General features: G+C 45.7%; 1 protein-coding gene across 3 annotated transcripts in view; it reads right to left on the bottom strand.

Moving 5' to 3' along the window:
- SOAT1 (sterol O-acyltransferase 1) overlaps nt 1–14790 on the bottom strand; it is a 29996-nt gene extending 15206 nt beyond the window's left edge. Inside the window, exons 1-3 of one of the 3 annotated variants that reach the window (XM_075616496.1) lie at nt 14574–14790; nt 9306–9449; nt 155–213 (exon numbers count right to left, since the gene is read on the bottom strand). In XM_075616496.1, the coding sequence (XP_075472611.1) occupies nt 155–213; nt 9306–9432 (186 nt within the window). In that variant the 5' untranslated portion in view covers nt 9433–9449; nt 14574–14790. Of the gene's footprint in view, nt 1–154; nt 214–9305; nt 9450–9617; nt 9747–14573 lie in introns of those variants that run through there. The other 2 variants (XM_075616494.1, XM_075616495.1) reach the window with 2 other exon arrangements.
- Between the last annotated feature and the right edge of the window lie 250 nt (nt 14791–15040).

The following is a 15040-nucleotide window of genomic DNA, read 5'->3' as shown; positions in this document are numbered from 1 at the left end:
TCAATGTCCTAGAATAATCTTAACAGTAGTTTAGTAGTAGTTAGTAGTATCATTAGTTTAGTAATAGTAAGACTAAATTGAGCAACTCCGTCAAGCTGTCCTGCAGAGATGCGCGTTCCATTCAGGTGAGGACGGTGGTGGTCGGTAGGTTTACCTCTGCTTTCCGCTTCAATTCCATTTTCCTGTTGATCACATGCTCCAAATCCACCAGCCCTGCCAGCAAGAGAACAGAAGTCAGGTCACTGTGCACCGAACACGAGCAGAACAAAATACTCATTATGATCAGGAACAAAGCCGACCGAGCACAGGACCCATCATCTCAGAAATGGAGTAAGAGAAGTAGCCTTGTAACCAGGAGCACAAACGTTGTGCTTAAGGGTGCGGCAACTCATAGTACAATTTGGCCCTAAGGGCAGAAATGTGTAAGAGGTTAAATCTGAGTGATTTATGACTTGCACAAAAATGTGAGTTTTAAAACCAAAATGTTGTTTTGTGAACTTGGTTTGTTAAAATGGTCATCAGACTTGGGGTTGAGGTTAATTTTCTCTAGCTACTACCATGTTAGTTTGCACAAAGAAATCTCCCCTCGCTTCCTTACCTTTAATGGCTCTCGGACAAGGACAGGCTGGGCTTTAAAGGTGCAAGACGGCCAGAAAACCACCTTTTGTAATGAGTTTAACCATGCAAAGGCCCCCCCCCCCCCCAAAGCAAATCTAATAGTGCCGATGGCAGAGGTCGGGCTGCTTACATTTTGTGGGAAAATTAATTAGAAGATTAATTTCTTATGCTACGGCCCCAGTCACTGCGTGCACGCGTGCGTCGGAGCGCCTGGCGGTGCGTTCAGTTTCAGCCGCGATCTGTGGTCTGGGACACGCGTCCCATAGCTCGGCCGCCGCGCCAAGACACAAAATTCTTGTCTTTTGGCAAAGGTTGTCCCGCATCGCGCTTTCTGCAGGTGCGCAGTATCTTGTTCGCACCGTGCACGCCATAGTGCGCGAAGCCGCGAGCAGTGGGGACGAGGCCTTAGGGGGCCTCTGATTGTGGAAGTGTTTAATTTACCCTTATACCACCATTTCCTTATCAGGGAGCCAATAAAGATAAGTGGATGGAAGGGGGAAAGAGGGAGATGGGCTGTACAAGTACTTGCAGGAGCAGGCAGAAGAGATTAGACACCTCCCAAAGCTCAACTCTCCATATTTACAACTTTAATAACAATTTAAAAATACTTTTAACCTTCAGGATTGGGTAGGGAAAAAAGGGTATCAACCACTCTGATGTAACCGCTTAAAGCAGAGGTTCTCAACACCTGTCCTGAAGACCCCTCCCAACAGGTCAGGTTTTCAGGATATCGCTGCCTCAGCACAGGTGGCTCAAGCAGAGGCTATTTTCATACAACTCTAAGATTTCTGTAGTTACATTATAAACAGACACCGACTTCAATAAATCAATAAATAGATCAGTATCTAGTGCTGCGATGCTCAGCTCAACTCCAGTCGTAACCCTCCCACCCTCTCCTCCGGTCAGATTTTCAGGATATCCCAGCTTCAGCACAGGTGGCTCAGTCAGAGTGAACCTCTGATTGAGCCATATGTGCTGAAGCAGGGATATCCTGAAACCCTTACCAATTGGGGGGGCGGTAGGTCTTGAGGGCTGCAGTTTATAACCCCTGCCTTAAAAACATTACTGGCATTAGCTCAATTTGGCCCTAGGAGGGACTTGCCCCGTGATGTAGCTGCCATGTTATTAGGTCTGGCAGTCCTGAGGGAGATCTGGCCGAAGAGAAGAAAATTCAAATGAATACCTGTATACATTGACACACAGCATAACCTGACATGACTGTGCCAGTATATAGTGCCATGAGGTTATGCTTTGTGTCAGTGTATAGTATAGTGCAGTGTATAACTTCACAGCACTATACACTGAAAGGGTATAACCTGACAATACCGTACAAGGGGGAGAAGATGATGCGATACATGAGAGGGTGACAAAGGGACAAGAGGACAGTGGGGTGATTGGAGAGCAAGGTATGGACAGACTCCACAACCAGCAGCACATGGAGTGCTCAGCAGACAGGGTGTATTACTAGGATGACCAGACAGCCCAGATTTTCAGGGATTGTCCCGGTTTTGGCATAGTGTCCCAACGACTTCTTTTTTTTTTTAAGTGAGAAAATGCGCAAACGGCCCGCACCGCCGGCAAGAGCTGATTGCGCATGCGCCTGATCGGCAGTTGGCCTCTCTCGCATGTGTGACAGTTGTCCCGTTTTTTCACTGGGAAAATATGGTCCCCCTAGTGCAGGGGTGCGCAAACAGGGGGTGCACGCAAGATTTTCCGGGGGGGGATGGGGGGGCGGAGGTTGCAGAGGCAAAGCGCTCTTCCCCCATGGCATTTAAATGAAATGCCGGGGGATCGCGTGAGGCCTCTTCAACTTCCCTTACCTTTGGCAACACGTCGCCATGGCAATGCGGAGTCAAATGACGCCGCGGGGGTCACGTGACATCACGTTGCCATGGCCCAGTTATAGCCAGAGCAGAAAAAGTATTTCAGTGACATTTCACCCAGACAAAAACAAGAAGGAATTTCTGAGTTCCTTCCCGTGTGTGTCATGTGAGTCACTGAGCTGAGACAGCAAAAACAACCAAAGCACACTCAGACAAAGCCCTGCAGAACAGCTAGTACATGTCAGGCGCCAAAAGCTTTGTATCATACAGTAGTTCCATGAAGTTGCTTTAATATGTAACCTCTAGACCAGGTTTGCTTTAAGGCAGCAATCGTGCTTTCCTTTTTATAAATCGGTATGAAGCAGGGGGCTGAACAGCATTCATTTCAGCTCTGGGGACCCCCTGCTTCCCGATATACTTACCTCTGTAGTGGGTGCCAGTAGCAGCTCCGGCAGGGCTGTGTGTGGGGAACATAATGGCAACTCAAAATGTTCCGTGGGCCAATAGGAAGCTGTGACATCGTCATCCCTTGTGGCTTCCTATTGGCCCACGTGACCAGGACCTTTAAAACCAGCGGAGCTGCTCCCGGCACCCCCTGCAGAGGTAAGGTAAGTATCTAAGGGAGCAGGGGGGCCCCGGAGCTGAAACAGGTGTGTTCAAAATACTGATTGTGCGAGTAAGTAACTTGTACAATGTGTGTTACATTGTAACGTATTACAGCATCATGTGCTTCAGGGTTAGATAATAAAATATTTGTTCCCACTGTACTCTTAGCAGGACCAGCAAAAAACCTGCAAAAATGAAGTACTGGGTTTAGTTTCACTATTTATTTTTGCCCAGAGCACTACTAACACCACACACACACACACACACACACACACACACACACACACACTATTCGGCCTCGGACATGGTCAGCGCTTATGCGCTGAGGCGCGCTTACGCTTGGCACTGAGCCCCTACAGCCGCAATGAGAGCGGCTTTAGCAGGGGCTCGCTTACGCTTTCACAAGCGTGTGGAAGCGTAAGTCTTAGCAAAATGTAAAATTTTCGCACTTGCCGGAGCGCAGGGCCGGTCACGTGAGCGGTTCCCAATGAGGGCGAACCAGCTCCGGGACGTCACTGGCCCGCCCCCGACACGCCCCCGGACGGCACGCAGTCTAAGGCCAGGGAAAGCACCCGCTTTCTCTCAGCCTCCGCACGCAATCACGAACCATGGACACAGCCTTACTCTGCGCAGATACAAAATATATACATATATATATACAGTGTTCGACAAACCTATACATTTGCTCGCCCCGGGCGAGTGGATTTAACCCCCGGGCGAGTGGATTTAACCCCCGGGCGAGTAAATATTGGCCCAAGCAGCACACGTTTGGTACTAGGTGGCGAGTAGATTTTTTTGTGTGGCGAGTAGATTTTTTGGTGATTTGTCAACCACTATATATATATATATATATATATATATATATAATATATATATATATATATATATATATATATAATATATATATATATATATATATATATATATATATATATATATATATATATATATATATATATATATATATATATATCCCTAGTATTGCATACTGCCAAGTACCATCTCACATAGACTACTAAATCTTCTGTGTAGAACATACAATTCAACAATACTAGCATCGGATCAGCCTTCTCAAATCCGGCTCTAAATGCCTCTATCAGCTTACCTACAGTGTACAGTATAAGCTAGGATGCTTTAAGTTGCATGTGTGTCAATAAATGTTACTATATTTTGCTTCCTACATGTTATTCTTAGGTCACATATTTGTATTACTAACATTTATTTTTTATAGAATTAATATTTTCTAACAAATGGTAGAGTAACGGTCACATGAAGTCTTCTGACTTTTGTGATTGGACTTTAATCAATGTGGTATTTTGACACAGTTGTGCTTTTAGCCATTTCATCCTCATTACTCATTAACAAGAACTTTGTCTCTTAACGGTCCTGCAGATAGTTGTGTGTGTTTATAGCTCTTGGCAATAAAGAGGGAATCCAAGCATGTGATTTTTACATTTATTTTTTAATACAGAATCTAAGAATTGGGCTCTGGAGCTGAACCCCACTCATTTCAGCTTCGGGAACCCCACTCATTTCAGCTTCGGGAACCCCCCCCCTCCCCCGTTTTCAAAGATGCTTACCTCCGTAAGGGGTGCCGATAACTGCTCTGCTCGCAGGGTTCATGTAATGGCAGAGTTTTATAGCTGCCGCGCCCTGCGGGCCAATAGAAAGCCGTGACATCAGTAGGTTCCGCTTCCTATTAGCACGCGCGACGAGGGAGCTTTAAGCCACAGCTGCTACCGGTACCCCGTATGGAGGTCTGCATCTCTGGAAGCAGGGGTTCCCGGAGCTGAAATTAATGGGGTTCAGCTCCAGAGACCCCCAGATTCAAATCTGTGTAAAAATGTAAATAAATAAAAGAATCGCCCCTTTAAACAAATAATGATCTCTCCCACTTTGTTCCTTTATCTTGTCCTCTCCTATGCTTAACATCAATTATTGGTATCTGTGATTCCAAGAAGAGATTGCAAAATGTATCGTGGCGTTTCGAAACTAAGGCTGAGGCCCCGGTCTCTCCGCTGTAACGCGCGCCCGCGCTTTTGGCGGCGTGTTCAGCCGATTCCCCGGTCTGCTGCTCACTGCAGGAGGAGAGAACGGGGAGGGGGGGGGGGGGGGGGGGGGGGGGGGGCGTGGCGGGGGAGTGACGGGGGCGCGGCCATGACGTCACCCGGCAGGTTCGCCCTCATTGGCTGAACCGCCGGGGGGCGTGCCTAATCGCTCGACGCGAGTCCTGCTCTCAATTCTATTGAGAGCAGGAGTAGCTCTCGCGCGAGCGCTGCGGCCCCCCCTCGCAGCGGGCCCGGCGCCATTGCGGGGAGGGCTCTCGTGCGCGCAGCGTCCGCCACAGTGGACGCTGTAGTAGGCAGCAGGGGCAAGGCCTAACTCAAGCTTACTCCTGTACTTAATATCCAGGGGTTACTCAGTTTACTTTTGTCTTGGGCCTCGCTTACGGTGGCGGCGCGCCAAAACAAATGAATGTTGTCCAATGAGCGCACACGCAACCAACGCATCCAAGCACGCGATTTTTGTAAAGACATTTGAAAAATTGTTCTTGCCGCTTCACGTGAGCAGTTTAGCCAATGAGCCGCCACGGCCACGTCTCCCGATGCCTCCAGCCTCCAGGTTTCGTGCGCGATGTCACTCGAGTGACAGCATGCGGTCACCACAACTATTATCGAGGCCTTAGGACCAAAGTGATCTAATGGCAGTGCCATGTTTAATAGGTTACATCAGGGGGCGCAAACTTTTTTCCCTGCGCCCCCCTGCCGACTGTCTCCTCACCACCGCGCCCCCCCCCCCCTCAGGCGTCATGTTGTTATAGCAACGTGACGTCACATGACCTTGTGGCGTAATTTGACACCGCGTTGCCATGGCGACGCGGGAAGGAAGCCGCCGGAGCCAAGGTAAGTAAAGGCTTATAGAGGCCCTGCAGCTCCCCCGGCACTTAATTTAAGGGCCTTCGGGAAGCGCGCGGGGCCTCTGTAAACCCCGCAGGCAGTCTCGCACCCCCCCTGGGGGTCGCGCCCCCCAAGTTTGCGCACATCTGGGTTACATACAGGCGACAGACCAGGGTGGGCAACTCCAGTCCTCAAGGGGCACCAACAGTTCAGGTTTTCAGGGTATCCCTGCTTCAGCACAGATGGCTCAGTCAAACAATGAGCCACCTGTGCTGAAGCAGGGAGATCCTGAAAACCTGACCTGTTAGTGACCCTTTAGGACTGGAGTTGCCCAACCCAGAGATGGCAACTTAAACCAAAAAAAATAAAAATGTAAAAATAATAATAAATGAAAAAAGACAAATTGAATGCTGCACACTCGTATTTTTAGTACTGTTAATTCACGCTTGTTTTCTTTTGTAGTTTTAATGTAAAATAATGATGCTATTGTCACTAGCCAAAGAGCTAAACATGGGGGTACCAGATAAGACTATAATTAAAACATGGCAAAGTAAATATATCTCCAGAAGCCGTCTGAGCCAAGGTAAGTGCAGTTTTGGTTTTTTTCCCTTAGGCCCGGGCCATAGAGGGGTGGGGAGAGCGGAGGCGCGCTAACGCTGAGGCTCGCCTGCTTCAGTCAGCGCGATTGCACGGACTTGCAGATGAGCCAGCGTGCGCGGGGGGAGCCGGGGCAGTGACGTCGCTGGGCCAATCGCCCGCGACGCACTGACATCAATGTCACGGCGCCGACGTCACGGCGCCGTGACGTTGACGCTGCTGTGCAGTGATTGGAGGTTTTCAGCCGACAGCGCGCTGAAAAACAGCTTGGCGCTCGGCTGAAACCTCCAACTCCTCAGCACGCCTGCGGACGCTCGCGTGAGCCCCCTCTCAAGGCATCCTCATTGAGGATGCAGGGGCTCAGCGCGGAGCGTCCGCACGCCTCAGCACGGCTGGTCCATCTATGGACGCAGCCTTACATATCACTGCTGGGAGATTTATATTTGCTGAATAGTTTCAACAACATCTTTCAGCTACAGTTTTGTAAGTGTTTTTCCGTCTTGTACTATCCACGGTGTATATTTTAAGTACTGGTGGATAAAGAGTTAACTATCCATTGGGAATCACTCAGTGTGTATAGGTTCATACTGTATGTTGGTAGTGGTGTGTTTCCTAATCACTGCCAGTCACCAGTTAAATATATTGGGTATACTAATTATGTCCTAAGTGAACTGCACAGAGGTGTTTTTGTCCTTATAATAGTACTATATGTACCTCATATTGTTCTCTACACTCTCTCTTTTTTCATGTACTGCATTGTGCAAGAGTGACAAGTACCAACGCCAAGGAGGATTCGATTTTGCGAAGACTGTATATGGTATTTGTATAATCCCAGGAGGACTCATGGCTGTAGGAGTTTTTATAGCAAGTAAATACTCTACACTTGCAACTACAGTTGTATATACTAATGTTTGACTGTTCACGGCTCATTGGGTTGTTTTGTGAACAGTATTTATCTATTTGATATATCTGATTGTTAAAGGGTATAGCTATAGTTGTGTATTTGTTCTAGTGGACTACACCGAATGCTCTTCTCCAGAACCAATAAGGCTACTAGAATTTTGAAGTTACATTTTTGTCCTGTGATGTACTTCAAAAAGGTGACTAGACCTAATATTTATTTTATTGTTTAAACAATGCAGTTCAGCTCCGGAGACCCCTTTCTTCCCAGTTACCAGGGTTAAAATAACAAAAAAAAAACAGCCCAATCGCCTCTAGTTTTTCCATTTGCCCGACTGTCATGTGAAGTTGAGTTGCACACTTCCTGTAATCTGTCCCATTTGGCAAGCATGTTTCATCATGATGTGTTCGGGTGATCTCACTATGAACAGTCTCAGCAAAAGTCCTGTTCAAGTCTGACCTTTAATGGCTCCAGGAAGCAAGTTAATAGGTCTAACTTTGTGACTCAAGATCTAGACCTTTTTAAACAAAAGAAGCAAAAGCAAGCAAATAGTCAGTGCGTTTCCAACAGCCTCTCTGAGAGTTTGAATGAGCTTACATTTTTCGGAAATAGGGTGCAGCAAATAAAAAGATCACTTGTGAGCACATTCAGATGTCTCAGACAGGCCTGCAACCCTGCTTTCCCCCTTTATCTCCTAGTATGCTTCCCAGGGATTCTGGGAAATAACATTCAAATGAGCACAGTTGAGGTATTTTATCTGGTAGTATTAGGACCTGCAAACTGGGTCTGCTTCGACGTGGCTTGCAGGCTTACGATGCTTTGGCCAAAGGGTTAAACTAAATTACCCTTTTTCCAAGAGAATATATATATATGTATTTTATCGTGTAATTTTGTCATATTGGATGTAGCATTGGGCTTCTCTGTCGCTTGTTGTATACATTTCCCACGCTCAATAGCTCTCCTTTTTGACACACACACACACACACACACACACACACACACACACACACACACACTTTGTGGGGGCTCAGGGGTTCCCAAAATGAGCTTGCTGGGGTTCTGTGTGTTGTCAGAGGAAGATAAAGCAAAGAAAGTATGACATGAATTGCACAATACTAGCACCTAAGGAACCGTTTGAAAACTCCCTGATCTAATGGCATTAGGGAATCAATCAGAAAAACGAGGTTAGAAGATTGTGGGATAAGAAGGATACACAAACCATACATGCTGTGACGTTTGGAAGATGGAGATTTTATTAACAGGAGCAAGAACAGAAAGTGGAGAAGAGCAGAGGCTGCATGTGGAGATGAAGGAGAAACAGCATGGTTTCAACAGTCTTTTTGAAGGCTGGTAGGGAACTGGATTGGGTGAAGGTTATGAAGTCTACAGCTTATACACTTCAAGCTCCAACATAATGACAGCACCACAACAGGTATTATACAGCATGGGAGGAGGCTGCAAAGATGACCAAGTTACATTCATCACGTTAGGAGTTATTGTATTGTATGTCTTTATTATGATATGAGTAAGTTCTTCAGAAATTCGTGTGTGGCCAAATTACAACCCATTGCCTGCCAGAAGGGACATTGCTCTGCCACTAAAGTGTTTGCAACTCCTAGAGAAATGTTACTTTACAAAAGCACAACTCAAAGTAGACAAACTGTAGAATTCAACAATGAAATGTGTCACCCGAAAGAAAAACACACACGTGGGGGTCAAAAGATCTGCTGATTTGACTACACCTGGTTAGACGTTTAACACGCTTCAGAAAAATAACCCACATGTTCCTGTTTGTTCACGATACACAACATGACATCATAAAATAACGCTGCTACTGTATGTGAAAACGTGACGCTTTCTCACCGTTACTCGCAGCTAGGAATGCCCTTTCCCCATCAGCTCTTCTCACGACATCCTCTTTCTCCGAGGTCACCAAGGATTTGGAGTTTAAACGGCGGCTCCGCAGCATGCGACCCTCCTCATCCGACATCCTGGGGGGTCACAATTCTAGTAGGACACAGGAGGGAGAATGGCTGAGAGAAGTGTGGCCACGCGAGAAAAACACAACAACCCGTGTCTGAATTTAACAAAATAATAATAATAAATAATAATAATAACCACCTAGATGGAATTTAGCAAAATGCTGACCTGGATGGGCGGAAACGGCTAACTCACCATGTAAAAGTCAGAGATAATGCTGTTTGTGTGGGAGCCGAAAGGCTGGAAGTCCGCAATGAGCGCGGAAAGGTGCGTTTGTTTGTGTGTTAAATGCAGGATGTGATTATGTGGCATTCTGAGCAAACATGAAGTCAAACAAACTGTGAGATACTTTTGGCCGACAGTCTGCCGGGTTTTTTCCTGCACATTGGAAGGCAGCCATAACAAACCCAGTGTTTACAAGGAATCGTTCAATCAAATGATACATAATACCCAATATAACAACCACATTATCTCCAACTAGCAGATCGCCAGTAATGACATTTCTGAGATCACTAGGACAGCGCCCTGGCAGTATAAAAGAAAAAATGATGTCAAGAACAAGGATTGGTTATAAAAAGACATTGAATCAGCGCTTTATATTTGGAAATAGAACATCATACCCCTGCCCTGCTGCTCTGTACAGGCGCCTTAAAGAAAAGCCCTTGACATCGCAGCACAAACCACATTCTGCTAACAGAAAATACAAATGTTAGGGCTCGCTCATTGTGCTGATCTCTGGAAGCAGGGGTTGCCCCAAAGCTGAAATTAACTGGTTTCAGCTCCAGAGACCCCCTGCTTGAAACCTGGAATTTAAAAAAAAATAAACCCACATTTTAAGTTAACCAGTATTGCATTGCAGGCCCCTCTGGCAGAGAGGGGGTTTACATGTTGAATGATTCAGAGAGAACATCGGGGACACAGTGGGGGTCTCAGCAGCTATACTTAATGTTACAATACATTTATCCCTTTTGCTGCTAGCGTGACGCTGTTCTGCTTGGGCCTAAAAGGGTTAACCCTCACATTGCATAGCAGCAGCGTGATCATTTTCCGGATCAGGACAATAGGGCAGGGAAGGGTTATCTCAAACATGAAATGCTGCCTCAAGCAATCGCAGCTCATCTTGCCTTGGAGGGGAAAAAAATGGAAATGTGTTTTTTTTTTGTCCGATGCAGAGCCTGAAGATAATACGGGTAATCATTAGGGTAATAAACACTAACTGGCTGGCGATCACGGCGATATGAAACTGCCCTACGGGTGGCATGACAGCTCTTGTGACGTTAGCGTGCCCCATTATCAGGCTAAAGTTCACATTGGGGACAAATGATATCACTCCATCGCTTCCAAGGTTTACAATAACCCATAAACATCCCACAAGTTGGAACGAATGGTGTGACGCTGCTCTGATTAACCCCTTCAGAGCCGGGGGACCAAATTGCTTTGCAGAGCAAAGCATCGTTGGCCGCTCCAGCAGTGAAGGGGTTATATTCGCAATGTTGGCAATTAGGGACTAGTTATTTTATTTGAGACAATCCAAATGACACTTAAAAAAAAAAAAAAACATTCATAATATACACACATCACGAAGCCGGTTTGCCCTCATTGGCTGAACCGACCACGTGACAAAACTTGTCTTTCGGAAATGCTACCGCGCCATTGCGCTTCATCGCGTGCGCAGTATGGACGGCCGTCTCTTGTTTGCGGGCGCGATCACTACGGACGAGGCCTTATATTACCAAGGTAACATTATGTATTGTTACAGTTTGCCGCTGAAACTGCTGGGAACATTGGCAACAAATGATCACAAACAGCATGTTACAAATATCCTGCACTGCTAGGGAGGTGGGCTAAAACCTGCTATAAAAATCAAAGGATGCTCACTATATTAAAACGCATTAAGAGTTGAATTTTAAAAATACAAAAAAAATGTAGTAAGCATCATCTAATACTACAGAACTGATTTATTTAGAAAAACACATGTTGGATATTGCGCCTTTAAATAGAACGGTGAAAATGGATTTCCCCGGATTCTGGAGAGGCCCTGAACGTCTTTTTAAAAAAAAGTTTGCTTTTTATTATATAATTATTCTTGAGACTTCTTGCGCTCTTTTTTTAGCTTTATCCATCAAACATTAATAAAGAGTAAAACAACCATTCAGTTAATAGAGGGGGGCTCAACTCCAGCCTCAAGACCCCCTCCCCCACCCCAAACAGGACAGGTTTTCCAGAAATCCCAGCTTCAGCACAGGTGGCTCAATCAGTCCCTGCTTCAACACAGGTGGTTCAGAGGCTCAGTGAGCCACCTGTGCTGAAGCTGGGATATCCTGAAAACCTGTCCTGTTGCGGGGGTCCTTGACTGGAGTTGAGCACAGAGGCGAATATATTAAGATAGTTGATCAATAAGTGTTTCGCAGAACAAAAAACTAACCAATAGGACAATTGTCTTGTTTCTTTTTCTCAATAGCAAGTGGTTACAACTTCCCTCCCCCCATGAAATTGCTGCTTCCTGTAGGCCTGGGGGCAGCTAGATTTGGCAGCCATTTTGATTTCCCTAAAGGGGTGAAAACAAAATCTAAACGAGTAGGTATCTAGGGATCCAGGTAGTCCTTGCATCTAAATAATAGTGCTGTTCAGATCCGGAGGACCCCTTGGTTCAAATCTTGAGGGGTGGGGGGGGGGGAGGGGCAAAATAAGTGTAGAACAAGATAAACAACTATTATCGCATGTAGCTGCATGTTGTAACAGTGTGTGTGTAAACAAAACTATGGTACAGGTTAAATATTTCACAGTGAAGAATAGCTTAGAAACGAGACAGTGTCTGCTTACGAATATATGATCCCACTATAGCGGTTACGTCGGACGTAACGCAGCTGAACCTAGAGTCATAAATATTTCGGGCTAGCAGACAGTAGAATTGAATCAAGCGGCCAAAAAAATCACCATATAAGCCTCTGGAGGTTTTCGGCCAAAAATTGTCGGCAGATATTGAATTACCCCCTAAGTGACAAATTTAATGTAATTTATAGCAAATGAAAATATCACGTGAGCACATAAACGTCTCAGACACGTCTGCAGCCTGCTTTCACCATTATCACCTATCATACAGTGCTTCCACTGCAGCTAGGGGTTCTGGGAAATGACATGCATATGAGCACAGTGTCACCTGTTGCTTCAAATCCATTTTAACATGGACCCCTCCTATAAGATTATGCCTTCCACATTACACAGTTTTTCGGCACATCCTGGGTTAAAGTCCCATATCACACATGCAATTCTCCTCCTCACTTTTAAAGCTTTACATTCATCTGCTCCTACTTACATCTCATCCCTAATTTCTCGCTATGCAACATCCCGATTCTTGCGTTCTGCTCAAGGATGTCCTCTTTCTACCCCCTTTGTATCTAATGCCCTCTCCCGCCTTAAACCTTTCTCACTTACTGCCCCACACCTCTGGAATGCCCTTCCCATCGATACCCAACTAGCACCACTCTATCCACCTTTAAGACACACTTGCTTAAAGAAGCATATGAGTAGCACCGTAGATATTACTAGACACGATACATAAAGCTTGGCCGCCTGCAGAAGTACTTACCAAAATGCCCTCCTACTGTTTCTGGACGTTCCTCCTACATACCAATTAGATTGTAAGCTCCTCGGAGCAGGGACTCCTCTTCCTAAATGTTACGTTTGTCTGATTCCCATGACCTGTTATTTATATTATATTGTTATTGATATGATTACCACGTGTATTACTACTGTGAAGCGCTATGTACATTAATGGCGCTATACAAGTAAAGACATACAATACAAAGTGCATAGCCAGTAACCCTACTCACAGACAGTTGTTTATTATAAGAGTTCCAGAGCGGGCAATTGAATAACACAGCACGGTGATGAGAGCGAAGATGAAAACAGTTTGGGCAAAATGTAGGGGTAAAATATTGGAAATTGAACACAAAAAAATCCAACAATTTGTCTGTAAACAAAACTCAAGAGAGAGTGTAGCCCTGTACTCCTCACTGACCACCCAATAAAGCCTTTTAAATAGTTTTTACTGGTTTGTAGCCCCCATTCTTCTACAGCTGTGCTCCGCCATTGGACCCCACGGGACTATCTTTTCTCATCAAAACTCAAGAGTTTTCCACCAACATATAACATAGCCATAGCCAGCAATTATTTTCTACCAGATTGTTAGGACTCAGTGCAGGCTAGGGTTAGCCTGGCACACTGGGGTTAGCCTGGCACACTGGGGTTAGCCTGGCACACTGGGGTTAGCCTGGCACACGTATTATTTATTCTGCTGCCGGTTAAATAAGGCTGAACGAACAGGTTGTTGGTTACCAACATAGTTCGAAAACACATTGTAGGAAATGTAGCAAAAAGATTGTAGGAGATAGAGTGACAGATAAGACACTTGTACATTCTGTATAAAGGTAGTCCTCATTATCCAACATTTCAGTTTACAACAAATGGCATATCCAACGCTTTACAATGCAACCCTATGGGCTGCTTTTCAATGCCAAAATGCGTTATCCAACGAACGCTCACCGCCACTGATTAACATCGGACTCACTTTACAACGGTTTCACTATCCAACGCCACTTCCAGAGCGGATTCTGTATATATATGTTCAACCTTTTAACATGCATCTCACAATGACTTGAACAATAAACAAATAATGATTTCCTTGTGAGTAATCATCCTTAATGTTCTATCAATGGGGTTTTTTCCCCACAAAGAACTGCTAGGCAACTGGAAGCTGGCTAAAATATTTAAACACTGGACAACACAATGAGATGAGGGAATGTGTGAGATTTAGGGGATGAGGAGCATATTTTTGTATTTTTTAAGGTCATGATTCTGCTTTCCATAAAAAGGTTAAGAAGAAGATTAATACCAACCATGCATCTAGACTACGGCTCACTGCAAATAAGTGGATCTTTTAATGTCTCGATGGACACATGGGTGTATAGTCAGCAGAGTCCAGCCCAGGGTGATGGGCACAGTGAGATTAATACCAGCCATAAATGAGGCTGCAATGAAATGAAGTCCTACTCATCTGGACTCTGGCTCACCCCCCATGAATGAGTTTTATTAGGGTCTATATCCTCAGTGGGGGGGGGGGGGGGGGTATACACACGTGTCACTTTGTACCTGGGTCACGCTGGGACTGCCCGGGGTCCTCTTCTCCTTCTTGCACTGAGGCTCACGTCTCCCACGCCGCTCCCGATCCTCCTCTCACTCGCTGCTGTTACTCTTCCTGCTTCTATCAATGAAACCAGCGCGGCTTAGTCACAGGGGCGCTCTGTCCACTTGCTGCAGTCTCTATGGTGCCGCGGGCCGTGGCAGAGGTGACAGGAGCTTCGGTTGGGTTACTACTTGCCATGCGCACGGAGGTGACGCCGGGAGCCCATCGCGCATGCGCACCAATAAAGAAGTCATGCAGGGCGCTAGCCGCGAATGGGTTAAACCCATGAGGTACATAATACTGCTTTTCCATTTATAAAGCCCCAAGCAAAAGGATACCTGACATATAGGGAGTCAGCAGCAGAAGTGGGCTTTTATTTATTTTTAATGATGATAATTCTGCTTTCCCCAATTAGTGTTGTATTGAAGTCACT

The sequence above is a fragment of the Ascaphus truei genome, chromosome 10 (genome assembly GCF_040206685.1).
Source record: "Ascaphus truei isolate aAscTru1 chromosome 10, aAscTru1.hap1, whole genome shotgun sequence".
Taxonomy (NCBI): Eukaryota; Metazoa; Chordata; class Amphibia; order Anura; family Ascaphidae; genus Ascaphus; species Ascaphus truei.
This window is presented reverse-complemented; position numbering and strand designations above follow the sequence as displayed.